This window comes from Podarcis melisellensis (assembly GCF_964234715.1).
Source record: "Podarcis melisellensis genome assembly, chromosome: 6".
NCBI lineage: Eukaryota > Metazoa > Chordata > Lepidosauria > Squamata > Lacertidae > Podarcis > Podarcis melisellensis.
This window is the reverse complement of record NC_138538.1, coordinates 8,262,822-8,279,114: the sequence shown is the minus strand read 5'-3', so window position 1 is coordinate 8,279,114 and position 16,293 is coordinate 8,262,822. Positions and strand designations below refer to the sequence as shown.

Below are 16,293 nucleotides of genomic sequence, written 5' to 3'. Positions count from 1 at the left end.
ACAGGACATCCCTTCAAAAATGAGACATGTGGCTCCCCCAGTCATGTTATCCTCAGTCTTTGTTTTGCATGCAGAACATCCCAGGTTCAATCCCAGCACCTCCAAGTTAGGTCTGGGAAAAGACTTCTGCTTTAAACCCCTGGGGTACCACTGCCAGTCAAAGTAGACAACATTGAGATAGATGGAGCAATGATCTGACTCAGAATGCGGCACCTTCCTATGTCCTCCTATTCTCTGGGGTGTTGGAAGAGGCAACCCCACACTTCAGACCTGTAGGGGGTTTAGATACCCTCACCCTGACTCAACATGCATATCTACATATTTGGAGTTGGACATGGTCCACACCCCGGAATTAACACAGCACCACATTTGTCTCTGACCATTACAGAAAGACCGAAAATTAGCTGCCAATGATAATACACCTGTTCGTTTTCCAACTACAGTTATATGTGTGTAACAAAATTTACTTCTGGTGTACTTTTCTTTTTCTTTTTTACTGTAACCAAATTTGCAAAAGCTGCCGCTTATTTGAAAACCGTGCTTGCGTGTGCTGATAATTAGTAGCAAGGGATTTTCCACCCCGTTTTTTTCCTCCAAACGTCCCACGTGATGCTGCTGTTGTGCTCATAGGCACCTGGTTTCCAAGCAGATGGATGGTGGGGAGCCTGGAGTGAAGGTGGCAGATGGGACCTTCTGTGAGAAAGGGGGTCATGCAGTCAGTGCAGTCCGTAGGCTCAGTCCATTTAAGTCTGGATTATGTACCATCCAGAGGGTTTGTTCCTCCCTCCTCCCACTCCTTTTTTTTTTTGGCACAAAGGAAACCATTAGCAGGCATCAATTAAGAAGCAAATGTATCCAGGGCTTGGCTCAAATGAGAAGACATCAAGTGGGATGGAGTTGGAGAGCTGAGCAGCAGAATGCAACCCAGAGGAAAGGTGACGGTTCTGAAGTGTGTGTGTGGTTTCTGAGCTGGTACAACCTTCTAGTAGGGCTATACCACCTTGGAGTGGAACTTTGCATGCCAACATTTCCATGCAGGTAGAAAACCTGAAAATAAGGCAGGAAATATAACATGGAAAAGCCAGCATAGCTGCATCTGCTTTGAAACCTCAACTGTGAGACTGGGGTATTGTAAGGGTGGGCGGAATTCCTTTTTTATAAAAATCTGGTGTGACAAGAAAAGACTAGGTTAGACGCCTTCTCCCTGATATCTAGGTTTCTAGGTGGAGGGAATTTAAATTCTCCTCCATATCATACAGGCCTTGTCCTGCAATCTCAGGCAGTACAGATGGATTGAGAAACTTCAGCTGTAGGGGCTGGATGCAGCCCTCCAGGGCTCTCTATGTTACCCTTGGAATTCCTTCCAGCCCACACTTCCCTCCCTCCAGGCAACATCCCTTGCTTCACAACCTCCTTGAGTGTTTTCGCCTGGATGGAATGTGGGGAATGTTCTGGCGAAACAAACCCCTGGAGTCGGCAGGTTTGCAGGTTCTGCACACCAGCTGGTGAGCGGAAAGTGCAACCCTGCTCAGCTTGGCTGCCCATACCTGTTCCCAAGTTCAGAACAGACACACCCACCCAAAGCTCAAGGCAAGGCTTTTTGAAAGCCCTTTTGCAAGCAACACCTTGTTGCTGCTTATATTGGTTTTCAGAAGGTCAATGAGCAAGGTGGGGCTGTTTGCAAAAGCACTTTCAAACAGCCCCATGCTGCACTTTGAAGTCCCAGCAGTTGGGACTTCAAAGCACAGCATCATCTGATGTCACTATGGCATCAAGTGATTGGCAGCTTGCAGAAAAGGCCCCCCACCGCTGATATAGACAATTCTGAGCTAGAGGGACCAATGGTTTGGTTTCGTAGAAGGCAGCTTCCTATGTATATCATGAAAAAGTTACATACAAAGCTCCACCAATTTTGGATTAGCCTTGGTTGCTTTCTGAAATCTGTGTTTGCCACCCACCCTGCTTCTTCCCCAACTTGGGGCAGGGGGTGTCCTTTCCAATGTTGCTCTATAAAGACATCTTGTTGCGTTTTGAGTGTATCAAATGTTCAGGTTGATAACAGGGAGGCCCTTTGTCTTTCTCCTGAACTTGGAGAAGTTTGATGGGCTTCCGCTGACCTCAAAGTGAGCTTCCCTTGCCAGATTAAAAGATGCCCTCGCCAGCAGCATGCCTTCTCCTGAACCTAGAAAAGTTTGGTGGACTCTCCTTGACCTCCCATGGAGCTTGCCTTGCCAGATGCACCCCTACCAGAAGAGGCATAGCATCCATTCATTCTTGTACATGTATAGACCAGGAATTAGGGTGGGTGGTTTTTTTAAAAAAGGGGAAATGCAACAATGAGGCGGCTGTGAAGCTGATTGCCGAAGCAGTAAAATCCATTAAGGGCCAGAGGCCTGAAGAGTATTCGCTCCTGTAATACTAATAGAAAGCTTCTTCAAAGGAGACCTAAATGCAGAAGGGAAACTATTCAGAGAAAGACAGAGAGAAAAAGACTTGCAGAGTCTCCTGCCAGGAGAAAGGCAAGGAGGGGTGGTGGAAAGAACTGTGTTTTGGGGGAGGGGGTGCCAAGGAACTTAACCATTAACACAGTGCTGCCCAGCACCCAACCTTCCCGCTGGCTCAAGTGATTTCACAGCGTTGTTCTCCGGGAAGAGCAATGGGACACCACAAATTCAAAGCAGCGAGCAAAAAAAAAAAGCCACAGCGATGAACAAAAAGGGTCCATCTCATTATGCTTTATGAATGGGCATGGACATCTCCTTATTTTATATGCTTCATAGGGTCCATCAACGTGTGCTGGATGGCGCCCATTAGGTTCCATCGCTGGCCAGATGCATGATGTCACACAGTATATCCAGAGCAATTGGAAACAGACCAGGCAAAATCTCATCGTTTCACCCAGTAACTCACTGGGAGTTTCGCCAATAACTTGTGATCTCACTCTTCGGAAAGAAAGCAGAGGGAGAGCGTGGGGTGGGTGGGTGGGTGGGAGGCATGGGCAGGGATGCTAGATAGCGTGCTTTAGAAACCCCCCAAGTTTGCATTTTTTTGACCTCCCCGTTTTCACCGAGGCAAATGCCGTGGGAAGTCTCTAAGGCGATGGCATCCAAAACTGGCTGGAGAAAATGAGCAAGCTTCAAGGGGGAGGAGGGTCTCTCCCTCTCCCTCTTCAAAATAAATAAATAAATAAAACATGCCTGGGGTTCTTTGTTTCAGTATCTTGGATACCAGAGAACTCCCACGCTTGTCAAAAGTGAAGGCCAGCAACAATAATTACTGGGGGGTGGGGGGTGGGGAAGGAATTAAAGAAGAGCCCCAACGATGCAAAAGTGCATATTAAAGGACAACGATGATATTTAAACAGCAAGATGAGCCAAGATAAACATGCACTTAAAAAAACACCAAAAAAACAATTCACTACAGTGAGAACTAGTTATTGATTTTAATGCATGAAATGCAAACGTGTGTACTTTTCTGCAGAAATATAGTGATTACATTGAACAAGCACCCAAATTTAAATCCGTATTTAAAGTTCTCAAAAAGAACAAACCGTCTAAGCTCACTGGTGACGATGAACAACGGAAGACACCAGCCCATCAGCATAAATTCAACCCCAGTTAAAACTTCCTCTGCGCCTCCAATCCCCGAAAGCACCTTATTTCAGCTGAAACATTTCCTAACGTTAGCTTACAACCTGTTTGTTTAACGTTCCTCTTTTCCCAAGCAAGACCTAAAGAGTCTCTTTTTAAAACGAAGCTCGTTGGAGGAGCTGTGCCAACTTCACAATGAAACAAACGGAGCGCGTTGCCCTTTTAAGGCGAGAAAGACCCTGTCTCCTATTAGAAATTGACATGTAGGGAAACTTCCAGCTACAAGCTCAATCCGCAGACAATCATAAAACAGCCAAACCTTTGTTTATCGCTGTCCAGTGCTGGGCAAGTATGTGGAATGCCTGAAAGGGTGGGGTGGGGGAGCCTTATTTCAACAGAGAGCTGCCCTCCATGCACAGTTCGGACAAGAATTTGTCCCCCTGCCCTCAAAGAGAGAGAGAGACGAAACCCCCCACCAACTGTACTTTGCAATCTGTAACGCTGAGAATGCTTTAAGCTGTTTGTTTCAGGCTGGCAGACATCCCAGCTCACTGGCCAAGCACATGCTGTAGCAGGGAAAAAGAATTAGCACACTCAATAGAGCCTTATATGCTACTCAATATAAATTATGACCTTTGGCAGTTTTGCTCATCATGACTATTCCAGAGACTATGTGTGGAACTTCAGCAGTTAGCAGATGGGGGGGGGGGGAGCCTGGCCGTTCCAATTCCAGTTTCAGATCAAGCGGAATAGCCAAGACCGCTCCTATTCCCCAAACAGACAGGGAAACAGGGAGATTGAATCCAATAAATAAATAAATTACATTTTAAAACTTGGAAGGAAAACCATCTGTAAGTCACAAGAGCGGACAGCACGAGCACATTATTACCAAAACGAGGTGGATGCAAAGGCAGTCGTTTCTGGAGCTGTTGAAAACCCAGTTTTCAAGCATAAGGGTTTTTGAAAGAATTTGGCAGCCAGGTGTCTTTTGTCTGTGTGACCTCCCTTTCCTTTCAGAGCTGAAAGCAATGGAAAGTTTTCTCTATCGTTGCACACACAAAATGAACCAGGTTTGGGGTTTTCCATGTAGCAATCCATAATTTGGAACAGGACAGCAGTGGGATGAAAAGGCAACAAAATTAGGAAGCCAAATTGTCTCCGAAAGCCACTAGTTCCGTAGGGCCACTCAACAACCAGCTTAAGCGCATGTCAACAGCGGTGGTGATGTGGACCTCACCTGGCATGCAACAATCTTTCTGGTTTGTTGTTATCCTGAATATTTTTAATGTCTCTTCATGCTGTGCAGTTTTCGTCTCTGAGAAAGGCAGATGGAGGAAAAATTCAAGAGGCTATAGGATTGACTTTCGGTGGTATTTACCAGGGATTTGCTAGCCCTTTTACAACATTTTAACCACTGTGCACAGAATCTACAAGGCTGGATTTATTTATTTATCCATTGCTTTCTTGTCTGCCCGCCTGCCTAGCTGCACACAAGACCTGTGGCATAATTAATCCAGAACAGCATGAACCTTGGTGATAAATTGGACCATCACTAACCGGAATTAGAATCTCCTCCAGCCCTACAAAAGGGAGATCTGCTTGTATTTCACTGCTCTTCAGTGACCACGATGGGAGGGAATGTTAAAAGTTGCCTTAAAAGCGTGTTAAGGGGGAACTAATCCGCTTGAAGCCATTGTAATGATACCGCTTCCTATGTCAGAATCCAGTTTCCTAATCCACAGAAACAAATTTGGAGCAACTTCCAGAAAGAGGTGGCTGTTATTCCGGATTAATTGGAAGCAGCCTTTTGAAAGGGTCAGAGTTGCACCATCACACCCATGGCTGCAAGGCACGCTGGTCACAAAAACTGTATGGAATTTGAACCGTTAACACTTTGCAAGGTGCTGCACACCAGGCTGATAACTTGACATGCTTTGGACGCACAAGGCAAACTTAGAGAAAAAAGGTGAGGGCAACTGAGAAGACAGGAATTATCCTATTATTGTTGTTGTTCTTAATATTATTGCAAGAAGGCTGCACTCAACCCTAAGCCCAAGAAGTGTGGCAGGTTAGAAATCCAACAAACTGACTCAAAAGGCATGCGGGAAGGGAAGCAACTCATTGGCAGAGCTGATGCGTTGCGTGCAGAAAATCGTCGGTTCGATCCCCAGCATCTCCTGGTATAAGGCTGGGGGAGGACCCCCACCCCGAAGATGGATCTCCTAGGAAACTAATAAACCTTAAGGGGCCCTGATCCCAGAGGGGCCCCAGAAGCGACTTTAATCCACGTTGCTTAATATATATTTTTAATTCACACCAGTGACTTGGACACTTGAGACAATCCACTACAGCCATTTTAATCCAAACCTGAGATTTTGTAGTTTTAAAAAGTGGAGATCTGTCATGGGGCAACCCCACCGAAGATGATAACAGTGGTGACCCGCACCTGGTTGGGAAAGGGATCACCTTAGCAGTTCAAGCTTCAGAGCTTCAAAAATGTGGGTCTGCCAATGCCCAGCCTCCTTCCTGGCTGCTGCCAGCCAGTGTAGACAGCACTGAGCTATGTGGTCCATCGAAGAAGCCCGATTCGCCTGTTTCCATGGGACGCTCCCCAAAAGGGAGAACGAAACTCGGCCAGCGACACCCTTGATTTTACCAATGGCCTGGGTACCACCCCGGAGGCAGGAGTTCTCGCCGGGAGCATCCTCTCCCCCAGCGCGCCAGCCGCTTCCACTTACCAGCTGTAAAGTGCAGAGGAAAATTAGGGTGCAGCGCCCCGTACAGCACGCCATCCTTCCCGAGCCTTGGGGGGACCCCGCCGGCGCCTCACCACGACCTCCCGGCTACCATCTCCAAGTTCAGCGGCGCTGCGCTCCGAGAGCAAGAGACTCCAAAGCCCGGAAAGCCTTCTAAGTCCTTCTTCCAGACTTTCTTCTTCTTTTCTTCCCCTCCTCCTTTTCACCCCCCCCCCTACCCTGGGAAGCAGCCGGGCTTGAGCTGAGCTAACAGCTGCTCCGAGCAGCCAGGGAGGTGCTCCTGGCGCTTTGTGAAAGAGCCCCCGCCAGGGAACCTCCACCTTGGATGGATGGATGAGTGGGTGGGAGATTGGGAGCGCGGGTGGGGGGGGGGAGTGGGTTCTTAAAAGGGCCATGCCACGCGGAGGTGGCCACCTTCCCCGCGATTGGTTGGAAAGCTGCCTCGCAGAGACGAGAGTGGCCCCCATTGTCTTCTGGTTTGCATTTTAATTGCAATTAAATTGCTACTACTACTACTGTTATTATAATACATTTATACCCCGCCTTTCCCCCCCGACAGGGACTCTAGGCGGCTTACAGGTAAAAATAATAACAGCTAAAAACATAGGGGGCGGGGAGGGAAATAACCGTTAAGAAACAAGTAAAGAGAATTAGAACTATATATGTGTATGGAAATATATGTGTATATGTACACACACAGTGCTTTTTTCTGGCAGGGGTACAAATACCCCTAAATTTTTTGGGAATCTAAGTTTGGCCTCATTGAGAGGCAGTATTTAAATACGAGTAGGAAAATGAGAGTACCCCTAAACATTTCTTTTAGGGGGAAAAAGCAGAGTGTGTGTGCGCACGCATGCGCATGTGCATAAAAACTCAATTGAAACCATGTCAACAATAGCAATGGTTGTAATTTTAATTGTATAAACAGAGGTCCGTATAGTTAAAGCTATGGTTTCCCCAGTAGTAATGTATGGAAGTGAGAGCTGGAGGAGACTCTTGAGAGTCCCATGGACTGCAAGAAGATCAAACCTTTCCATTCTTAAGGAAATCAGCCCTGAGTGCTCACTGGAAGGACAGATCCTGAAGCTGAGGATCCAATACTTTGGCCACCTCATGAGAAGAGAAGACTCCTTGGAAAAGACCCTGAAGTTGGGAAAGATGGAGGGCACAAGGAGAAGGGGACGAAAGAGGGTGAGGTGGTTGGACAGTGTTCTCGAAGCCAACAGCATGAGTTTCACCAAACTGCAGGAGGCAGTGGAAGACAGGAGTGCCTGGCGTGCTCTGGTCCATGGGGTCACGAAGAGACGGACATGACTAAACGACTAAACAACAACAACAATTGTCACTTGTACAACTTGTACACAGTGAGATTACACGAGCACCCCCACTCAGCTCTCTTAGTCTTAATTCCCCTCCTTTACTGGCGCACACCCACCAAACCCAAAAGTCAGTTGCCCTGTTGTTATCTTTTCATTCAGTAGCCTAACAGCCCACGGATAGAAGCTGTTCTTTACCCTGTTGGTGCGGCTAATCATGCTTCTATATCTTCTGCCTGAGGGCAGGAGATCAAGAAAGTGCTGGCCAAGGTGTGAATTTTTCTCACTCTCCTGAGGCAACATTCTTCCGCTATTTTATCCAGCGGATTCATGGGACAGCCCATAATATCTTGTGCTGTATTCACCACCCTCTGTAGGCACTTCCTATCAGTTGATGTCAAACCAGCGTACCACACTGTGATGCAGTATGAAAGGACACTTTCTATTGTCCACCAGTAGAAGGAGATCATCAAATGTTGATTGACATCGTTCCTTCGCAATATTCTGAGATGGAGTCTCTTGCATTGCAGCGGGTTGGACTCGATGACCCTCATGGTCCCTTCCAACCCTACAGTTATGTGGTTCTATGATTCTAGGAATCCCTGGTTTGAAATGCCAGGACTTTCCATTGCCTGACCTGATGAAACCTACAGTAGTACTTGGATCACACCGTAGCTCATGGGATAGAAATGTCAAATTTACTTACGTTCATGAATCATGACTGATGAAGCAGTCTCCCCCTTTGCAAAATTGATGGTGTGGCAGAGAATCTGAGCACAGCATCTCTGCTGTAACCCCCTTTGCATTTCCTGAATAAATATCTTTTTAGAGAGAGAGAGAGAGAGAGAGAGAGAGAGAGAGAGAGAGAGAGAGAGAGAGAGAGAGAGATAAGCAATAAAGAGCAAGAAGGAAGGTGATACCTTTTTATTTGATTATTAAAACATCAAACTAAATTGAACACACTTGCTGGAATCATACACCCAGTGGGCTACGAGAAATGAATAGATAGGGAAGAGATAGACACAGAGAAAGGAGAGACCTGTATATCAAATGGCAGGAGTATAAAAGAGCAGAAAAATAAAATAATTCAGATGCCTTTGCCCATCAAAATGACAAACAGAACATAGAACACACAAAGGAGAAATGTAAAGCAGAAATGAAAACATGAGGCAAGAGTTGTTCCCCACTCTATACAACAATTTGAAATGCATTATTAAAAACAGTTAAATTACAGCCACAGGAACAGGGCTGAGGAGCCCATTCACATGTGTGTTGCTATTTGATTTCCACACCTCCTTTCAGCAAAGCTTCCCAAAAGGCTAACACAACAAGATTAATTCAAGCTGGCTGGATATTGAAAATCAGCAAACAGTAATAGAAGAGAAGAGAATGTGGCAGGGAGAATAAAAAATCCATCCCCCATTTGAAGCCCATAAGAATGCAGGTCTCCTCACCTGGCACAGGAGTGACATTTATGGCTTGATTACAATGACAATGGCAAGTGGGGACTTGCGCATGAGACAGACGCAGTCATGGATAAAACCCCACAAACCCAATTGCTGCTCAGCTGCTTGACATCTAGCGGGAAGACCAACACACCCACACAGAGCTTTTCTCTTTTTTTCATTCCCTGCTTTCTGTTTGACTGGTTCTTCTAGGATAAGTGTAGTTTGGGTAATCTTTACAACAACCCTGCAGGGGCGGAATCACGATCATCCTCACTCTCACATTGCAGGTAGGGCTACGGTTCCTTCTGGGTGAGCACTGATCCTGACTTGTTTGCACAAAGTTTGCGGGGAGGTCATTGAAACACCAAAAGCCATTTAAAGAGGATTTGTTCTGGTTTGCTTGCAGGGATAGTATACAATGGACTCAATAGGGAGTGGATGATGCTGTGGTCTAAACCACTGAGCCTCTTGGGCTTGCCGATCAGAAGGTCGGCGGTTCGAATCCCCAATATGGAGTGAGCTCCCGTTGCTCTGTCCCAGCTCCTGCCAACCTAGCAGTTCAAAAGCATGCCAGTGCAAGTAGAGAAATAGGTACAGTGTGGCAGGAAGGTAAATGGTGTTTCCATGCGCTCTGGTTTCTGTCACAGTGTTCTGTTGTGCCAAAAGCAGTTTAGTCCTGCTGGCCACATGACCCAGAAAGCTGTCTGTGAACAAATGCCGGCTCACTCAGCCTGAAAGCAAGATGTGCACCACAACCCCATAGTCGCCTTTGACTGGACTTAACCATCCAGGGGTCCTTTACCTTACCTTTTACCTTTACAATGGGCATTGTACAATAAAACATTTTAAATGTGTTGCAAAGTGCAATATACACATGTTACACTAGATGGCGATAGTGAGCTATGCCAAATGCAATGTGTTTTTCAAAACGTTTTCAAAAACAACAACATTTCCACAGCATTTTTTTATATGTGTGTAGATTCCACCAATATTGTGTCAAGCGATTGCTATCCGGCTTTGAGGTTTCATTACAATTGTATATGATTATACAATCATAGAAATATAGAGGTGGAGGGGACCTCCCCCCCGAGGTTCATTTAGTCCAACGCCCTGCAAGAAAGGAATGTTAAAGCCGGCTGTCACAGCCAGTGTTGGAAGACTTTGGTTCACGCAGTAGGAGAAGCCGAGAGCATTACTGCAGACACACTGCGGAGTGTGACCAGCTAGTAATTCAATACAGACAACAAGTTTCACGTAGCACTAACACGAATTGAGTGTTTGATAGCTTGGCAGTTTCCCAAACATTTTATAGCAGCCCCCAGAGAGAAGGGTTGGGCCTGTTTGTGCGAATAACTTCTTCTTTTTATAAGGTATCAGTCTTGGAAGATGTGAAAGGCCGGTTTCTAACAAAATGATGTTTGTTGACTCGCATCCTTCCAACCCTGTGAGAGTCGAGAACAGCGAGTGGGACGCGCACAGAAGAAATCTCTCTGTGGGATGTGGGATTTTGTGAATCGGAACAGACGAAGAAGGCTAAGGAAAATAATAAGGGAAAGGGCACGGTTTTCTGACATTTCCTTGTAATGGAATCCTCAGACTTTTACAAGTGAATACTCCTGAAAAATGAAGCCACGGGGCATGGCAGGCATGGGCTGTCGAGGGAAATTAAGGAGAAGCACATGGCGATCCCTGCAAAACCAAAGGGCTTTCCCCCTGCCCTTAAACACTTACTCTGCACTGATCTGGTGGCTCAAGAAACACATCACATTAATTAGCTGAAGATACACAACTTCTGAACAACTGATTGGTTCAGAATTGGGAAAGGAGTACGACAAGGCTGTATATTGTCTCCCTGCTTATTTAACTTATATGCAGAATTCATCATGTGAAAGGCTGGGCTGGATGAATCCCAAACCGGAATTAGGATTGCCAGAAGAAATATCAACAACCTCAGATATGCAGATGACACAACTTTGATGGCAGAAATTGAGGAGGAATTAAAGAACCTCTCAATGAGGATGAAAGAAGAGAGTGCAAAATATGGTCTGAAGCTCAACATCAAAAAAACTAAGATCATGGCCACTGGTCCCATCACCTCCTGGCAAATAGAAGGGGAAGAAATGGAGGCAGTGAGAGATTTTACTTTCTTGGGCTCCATGATCACTGCAGATGGTGACAGCAGTCACGAAATTAAAAGACACCTCCTTCTTGGAAGAAAAGCAATGACAAACCTAGACAGCATCTTAAAAAGCAGAGACATCACCTTGCCAACAAAGGTCCCTATAGTTAAGCTATGGTTTTCCCAGTAGTGATGTATGAAAGTGAGAGCTGGACCATAAAGAAGGCTGATCGCCGAAGAATTGATGCTTTTGAATTATGGTGCTGGAGGAGACACTTCAGAGTCCCATGGACTGCAAGAAGATCAAACTAATCCATTCTGAAGGAAATCAGCCCTTAGTGCTCACTGGAAGGACAGATCCTGAAGCAGAGGTTCCAATACTTTGGCCACCTCATGAGAAGAGAAGACTCCCTGGAAAAGACCCTGATGTTGGGAAAGATGGAGGGCACAAGGAGAAGGGGACGATAGAGGACGAGATGGTTGGACAGTGTTCTCGAAGCTACAAACATGAGTTTGACCAAACTATGGGAGGCAGTGGAAGACAGGAGTGCCTGGCGTGCTCTGGTCCATGGGATCACGAAGAGTCGGACACAACTAAGCAACTAAACAACAGCAATCCAACTTTAAGCTTACGGGAAACAGCTGCATCCGAGGATCCTATAAGGGAGAACCTCTGACCCTTCATCTTTCATTGGACTGCATATCCCACCATCCCCGATGCCTGCACATGCTGGCAGGGACTGCTGGGAATTGGGATCATAGAATCATGGAATCGTAGAGTTGGAAGAGACCATGAGGGTCATCCAGTCCCACCCCCTGCAATGTGGGATTTTTTTTGCCCAACGTGGGGCAAAAGATTTGAAATCTACCTGATCCTGAAGAATAATTATCATGAAACAACCCACACAGATGCTTTGGACAAATGCTGCTCATAGACTCTGTTTTTTCTCCCTGCTATAGATCCTGCCAAATCATCGGCCTTCACAGAGACCCGAGTTCAAATCCCGCTTGAAACTAAGTGAAAGCTAGCACCCCTTAGCATTAAAATACCTCCATGCTTTATGCAGCAATCTTATATCATGCAGCATATAAAATGGGAACGGGGGCGTGCTTCTTTAAAACACCTGTGTACAGGTGCCATAGAACAGCCAATCAGGGCTTCTGGGCTCACATTATCTTACTATCTTTTCTAAATCTTTTTTTTCCCTCTTCTAAATGTCCATCAGCCCTGCACATTTTTAGCTCGTTTATTGTGGGAAACGCCAAAGAAAAATAGCCAACGTGATTTCCTTGTGCGATGGGAAGCCGCAAGCCAAGCAGACTTAACCTGCCCTCCTGAAATATTATTTGACACTGTTTGTACAAAGCAGCCCTCTGTAGTCAGAGCCTGCCTCTTTCATCCTTTCCCATCCAGGCATATTTTACTGCAGGAGAGCTGAGAAAGTCCAAGCCTCAGTGGCGTAGCGTGGGTTGTCAGCACCCAGGGCAAGGCAAGTAATTTGCACCCCCTAACCCAGTGTTTCCCAACCTTTGGTCTCTAACTGTTTTTGGACTACACTTCCCATCATCCCTGACCACTGGTCTTGCTCGCTAAGTATGATGGGAGTTGTAGTCCAAAAACAGCTGGAGACCCAAGGTTGGGAAACACTGCCCTAACCCGTGGATTTGCGCCCCCTAACCCATGGATTTGCACCCCCTAACCCTAACCCCCAGATGTTGCGTCCAGTGTGGCCGCCGCCCCCCCGCACCCCCACGCTACGCCACTGCCAAGCCCGTCAGTTGCCCCCCCTATGTCATGCATAGTATTCCCTAGCCATCATGAATTTCCTTAGTTATGGGGGCCTGAGCACCCCTCGGTGGAACACCCACAACCGTTCCTTAACGTGCTTCCTCCTTCCTCTTGAGCTACTGAAGAACTGTGGCAAATATACCAACCAAGCACTAGCTGTGTGTTTTCCAGACAATTTGTAAATCATAACTCCTCTGGAAAAGCAGCATCAGCGCTTGCCAATTGACTCGGGGCAATTTTGATCACGGCCACTGATTTAGGTGTCCAGACTGTGCATGAATATTCTTGGCTGGTAAATTAACCAAGGCAGAGAATGAGAGGGAAAAACAATGAGGGGTGGGGGGAGGGAGAGAGAGAGAGAGAGAGAAATGAGAAAGACTGTCCAACAGTGCTCCCTTGAGGCTATGTGTATGAAGTGTTCAGTCTGAGAGAGAGGCATGTTCAGCCAAATCAGCATTGCTAATTTGGACCTATGCCAATAAGAGAGTTATTCAGGGCCAAGCTAAACCTGACTGGTATCAGGTTCACCCAGGCATTTCTTAACTTGATTAAAAAATATTTCCATGCTGTTTTTCATATTTATTTTTTTAAAAAAAGAATAGTCAGTGTTTTAATTGTGGAAAAAACGAGTCTGCAACCAAACAATTCAATAAAAGCATTCAGTGGGAACAGGAGGCAAAAACGGAGTGACTATAACAAAGAGATAGAACCACAACCTGCCTAGGAAAACAAAAAGTTCTCTGTCTGCTCCCTAAATCATAATAAAAACATCAGTGCTGGCCTAACACGTCTAAGGAGGTTCTTCCATTTGGTAGGGAGCCAGTGCCAAAAAGGCCCTCTCCACAATTGCCACCTGCCTAAGCTCTAACGGCAGGAGGTAAGGCTAAAATACCCATCCACTTAGGGGAGGCTGAAAGCTGTATCCCCGTGTCGCTTTGGTTCTTTTCCGTAGCTCCTGGAGTCAGGCATTCCTATCCCACCTCTGCACTTTGAATGTGTGGATAGCATCATTGCAAAGATATGGAGCAGATACTGAGGTCCTGCGGGGAGAGGAAGGGAGCCCAGTTGTGCAAGTGAAACAACACTCCTGCAATGTGGGGGGAAAACCCTATGTTCCTATGGAAGCGCTTTATATTGGGGCTGGATCTACACTGATGTTATTAGAACGATAATAGATATCTCGTTCTAAAACGTCACAGAGCTTAGGTAAAGGTAAAGGGACCCCTGACCATTAGGTCCAGTCATGGCCGACTCTGGGGTTGCGGCGCTCATCTCACTTTATTGGCCGAGGGAGCCGGCGTACAGCTTCCGGGTCATGTGGCCAGCATGACTAAGCTGCTTCTGGCGAACCAGAGCAGCACACGGAAACGCCATTTACCTTCCTGCCAGAGCGGTACCTATTTATCTACTTGCACTTTGACGTGCTTTTGAACTGCTAGGTGGGCAGGAGCAGGGACCGAACAACGGGAGCTCACCAGTGCCACCAGTGTCCCGTCACAGGGTTTACTTCTTAATTAAAGCATTTTTTACCTTGCCCCCCCCCATCAAAACACTGTCTCCCTGCTGCTGGTTGCTCTGCTGAGCCATCTGCTGTCGCATTTTAGTAACGCATTATGAACCTTAAAAGTAGGGTGTCATGTGTCCATATACGTTATCAAAACTCTTCCTTAACGTTAAAAACCGTGAGTGTAGATCTGCCCCAGGTGAGGCTATTGATCCATCTAGTGCAGTGTTGCTTACCCTGGCTGGCAGCAAATCAGAGGGTCTCTGGCAGAGAGTGTATCTCATTGCCTGCTGCTACCCAATCCATTTTTTAAAAAAACAGCTGGATATGCCAAGGATTGGATGTGGTCCAGTACTTTTTTTTTTAATAGAAAAAATGGTGCTGGCACTCACCATGAAGTTATTCCAGTAAGTGCCACACTTTTAACATTTAAGAGAGAGAAATGGTGCTGGTACTCCGTACACTTGAGTTCCCCCAGAGGAAAAAAAGCACTGGACATGGAAAAAGGTAAAGGTAAAGGGACCCCTGACCATTGGGTCCAGTCGTGGCCGACTCTGGGGTTGAGGAGCTCATCTCGCTTTATTGGCCAAGGGAGCCGGTGTACAGCTTCCAGGTCATGTGGCCAGCATGACTAAGCTGCTTCTGGTGAACCAGAGCAGCACACGGAAACCCCGCTTACCTTCCCGCCAGAGTGGTACCTCTTTATCTACTTGCTCTTTGACGTGCTTTTGAACTGCGAGGTTGGCAGGAGCAGGGACCGAGCAACGGGAGCTCACCCTGTCGCAGGGATTCGAACCGCCGACCTTCTGATTGGCAAGTCCTAGGCTCTGTGGTTTAACCCACAGTGCCACCCGCATCCCCTGGACATGGTACTCAGCTGCTGAGTTTGGGTCCCTCCAAATCTAACCCTCCAATGATTATGCTGAACAAGAGACACACTCAGTTTGGTGGCATGCAGAAACAAAAGGGGGACTCTACTTTCTCTTCTGCCCCATAGAAGCAAACATTTTCAAGTGCATCTGCAGTTTTAATACATACACACACAAAATACTTTGCCTCCCCAAAGTTCCAGAAACATGACTCTAATTAAGCACTCCAATGTAATGTATATATCGGAACCGCAGCACGTTTTGTTTCTGTTTAGCAGAACATCTCACGCGTGCCTGATGTTTCACTGCTCCCTCCAGTGTTCACATATTTTGGAGTCCGTTTCTTTCTCGCTGGCAGGAGGAGGCAGCTACAGATGTTAAGCATCATTAGCATGAATGAGAGTGACTGTAAAATCTCCCACGTATCCCAAGGAAGACGAAGAGGCTGCAGCAGAGCTAAGCATATGCAAGACAGGAACACACTGAAAATGAGCAGTTTGGCATTGTCCCTGTGGGCTGCTGACGTGACCGTTAGGCGAAACCTCTGCAGACTTCAAAGTTGTCAATTAAAAAGAAATTAGCGGCGGATGTGTGATTATGCTCCTGGCATTTATCTCCGGTGAATCCCTGAACATTCACATGTCCTTTCTCGGGTATTTATTTCTTATCATTATTTATATCCCCACTTTTCAGGTTCAAGTCCTTCCAAGGCAGCTTGCAAGGAACATTAAAATGCATTTTTAAAACCGCAATGAACCAGAGCAGAACCATCTCTGAGTGGTAAGAGATTTCAGGGGTGCCGACCCTGGGTTTGGTTTCCGTAGGGTAATGAAAATAATTGGTAAACCATTATATTTGAAGAGATGCAATGAAAAAGGACTAAATAAAGCACTTCTTGCAAA

At 46.4% G+C, this 16,293-nt stretch overlaps 1 protein-coding gene and 1 long non-coding RNA gene across 4 annotated transcripts in view; one reads left to right on the top strand and one right to left on the bottom strand.

The window, feature by feature from the left end:
- Positions 1-6,664, bottom strand: part of NKAIN4 (sodium/potassium transporting ATPase interacting 4) — a gene marked incomplete at its 3' end in the record, with an annotated part of 97,996 nt that extends 91,332 nt beyond the window's left edge. Inside the window, exon 1 of one of the 3 annotated variants that reach the window (XM_081917348.1) lies at positions 6,329-6,664. In XM_081917348.1, the coding sequence (XP_081773474.1) occupies positions 6,329-6,382 (54 nt within the window). In that variant the 5' untranslated portion in view covers positions 6,383-6,664. The remainder of the gene's footprint in view (positions 1-6,328) is intronic. The other 2 variants (XM_081917347.1, XM_081917346.1) reach the window with 2 other exon arrangements.
- LOC309373295 overlaps positions 1-16,293 on the top strand; it is a 118,913-nt gene that overhangs the window by 13,504 nt on the left and 89,116 nt on the right. The window lies entirely within an intron of this gene.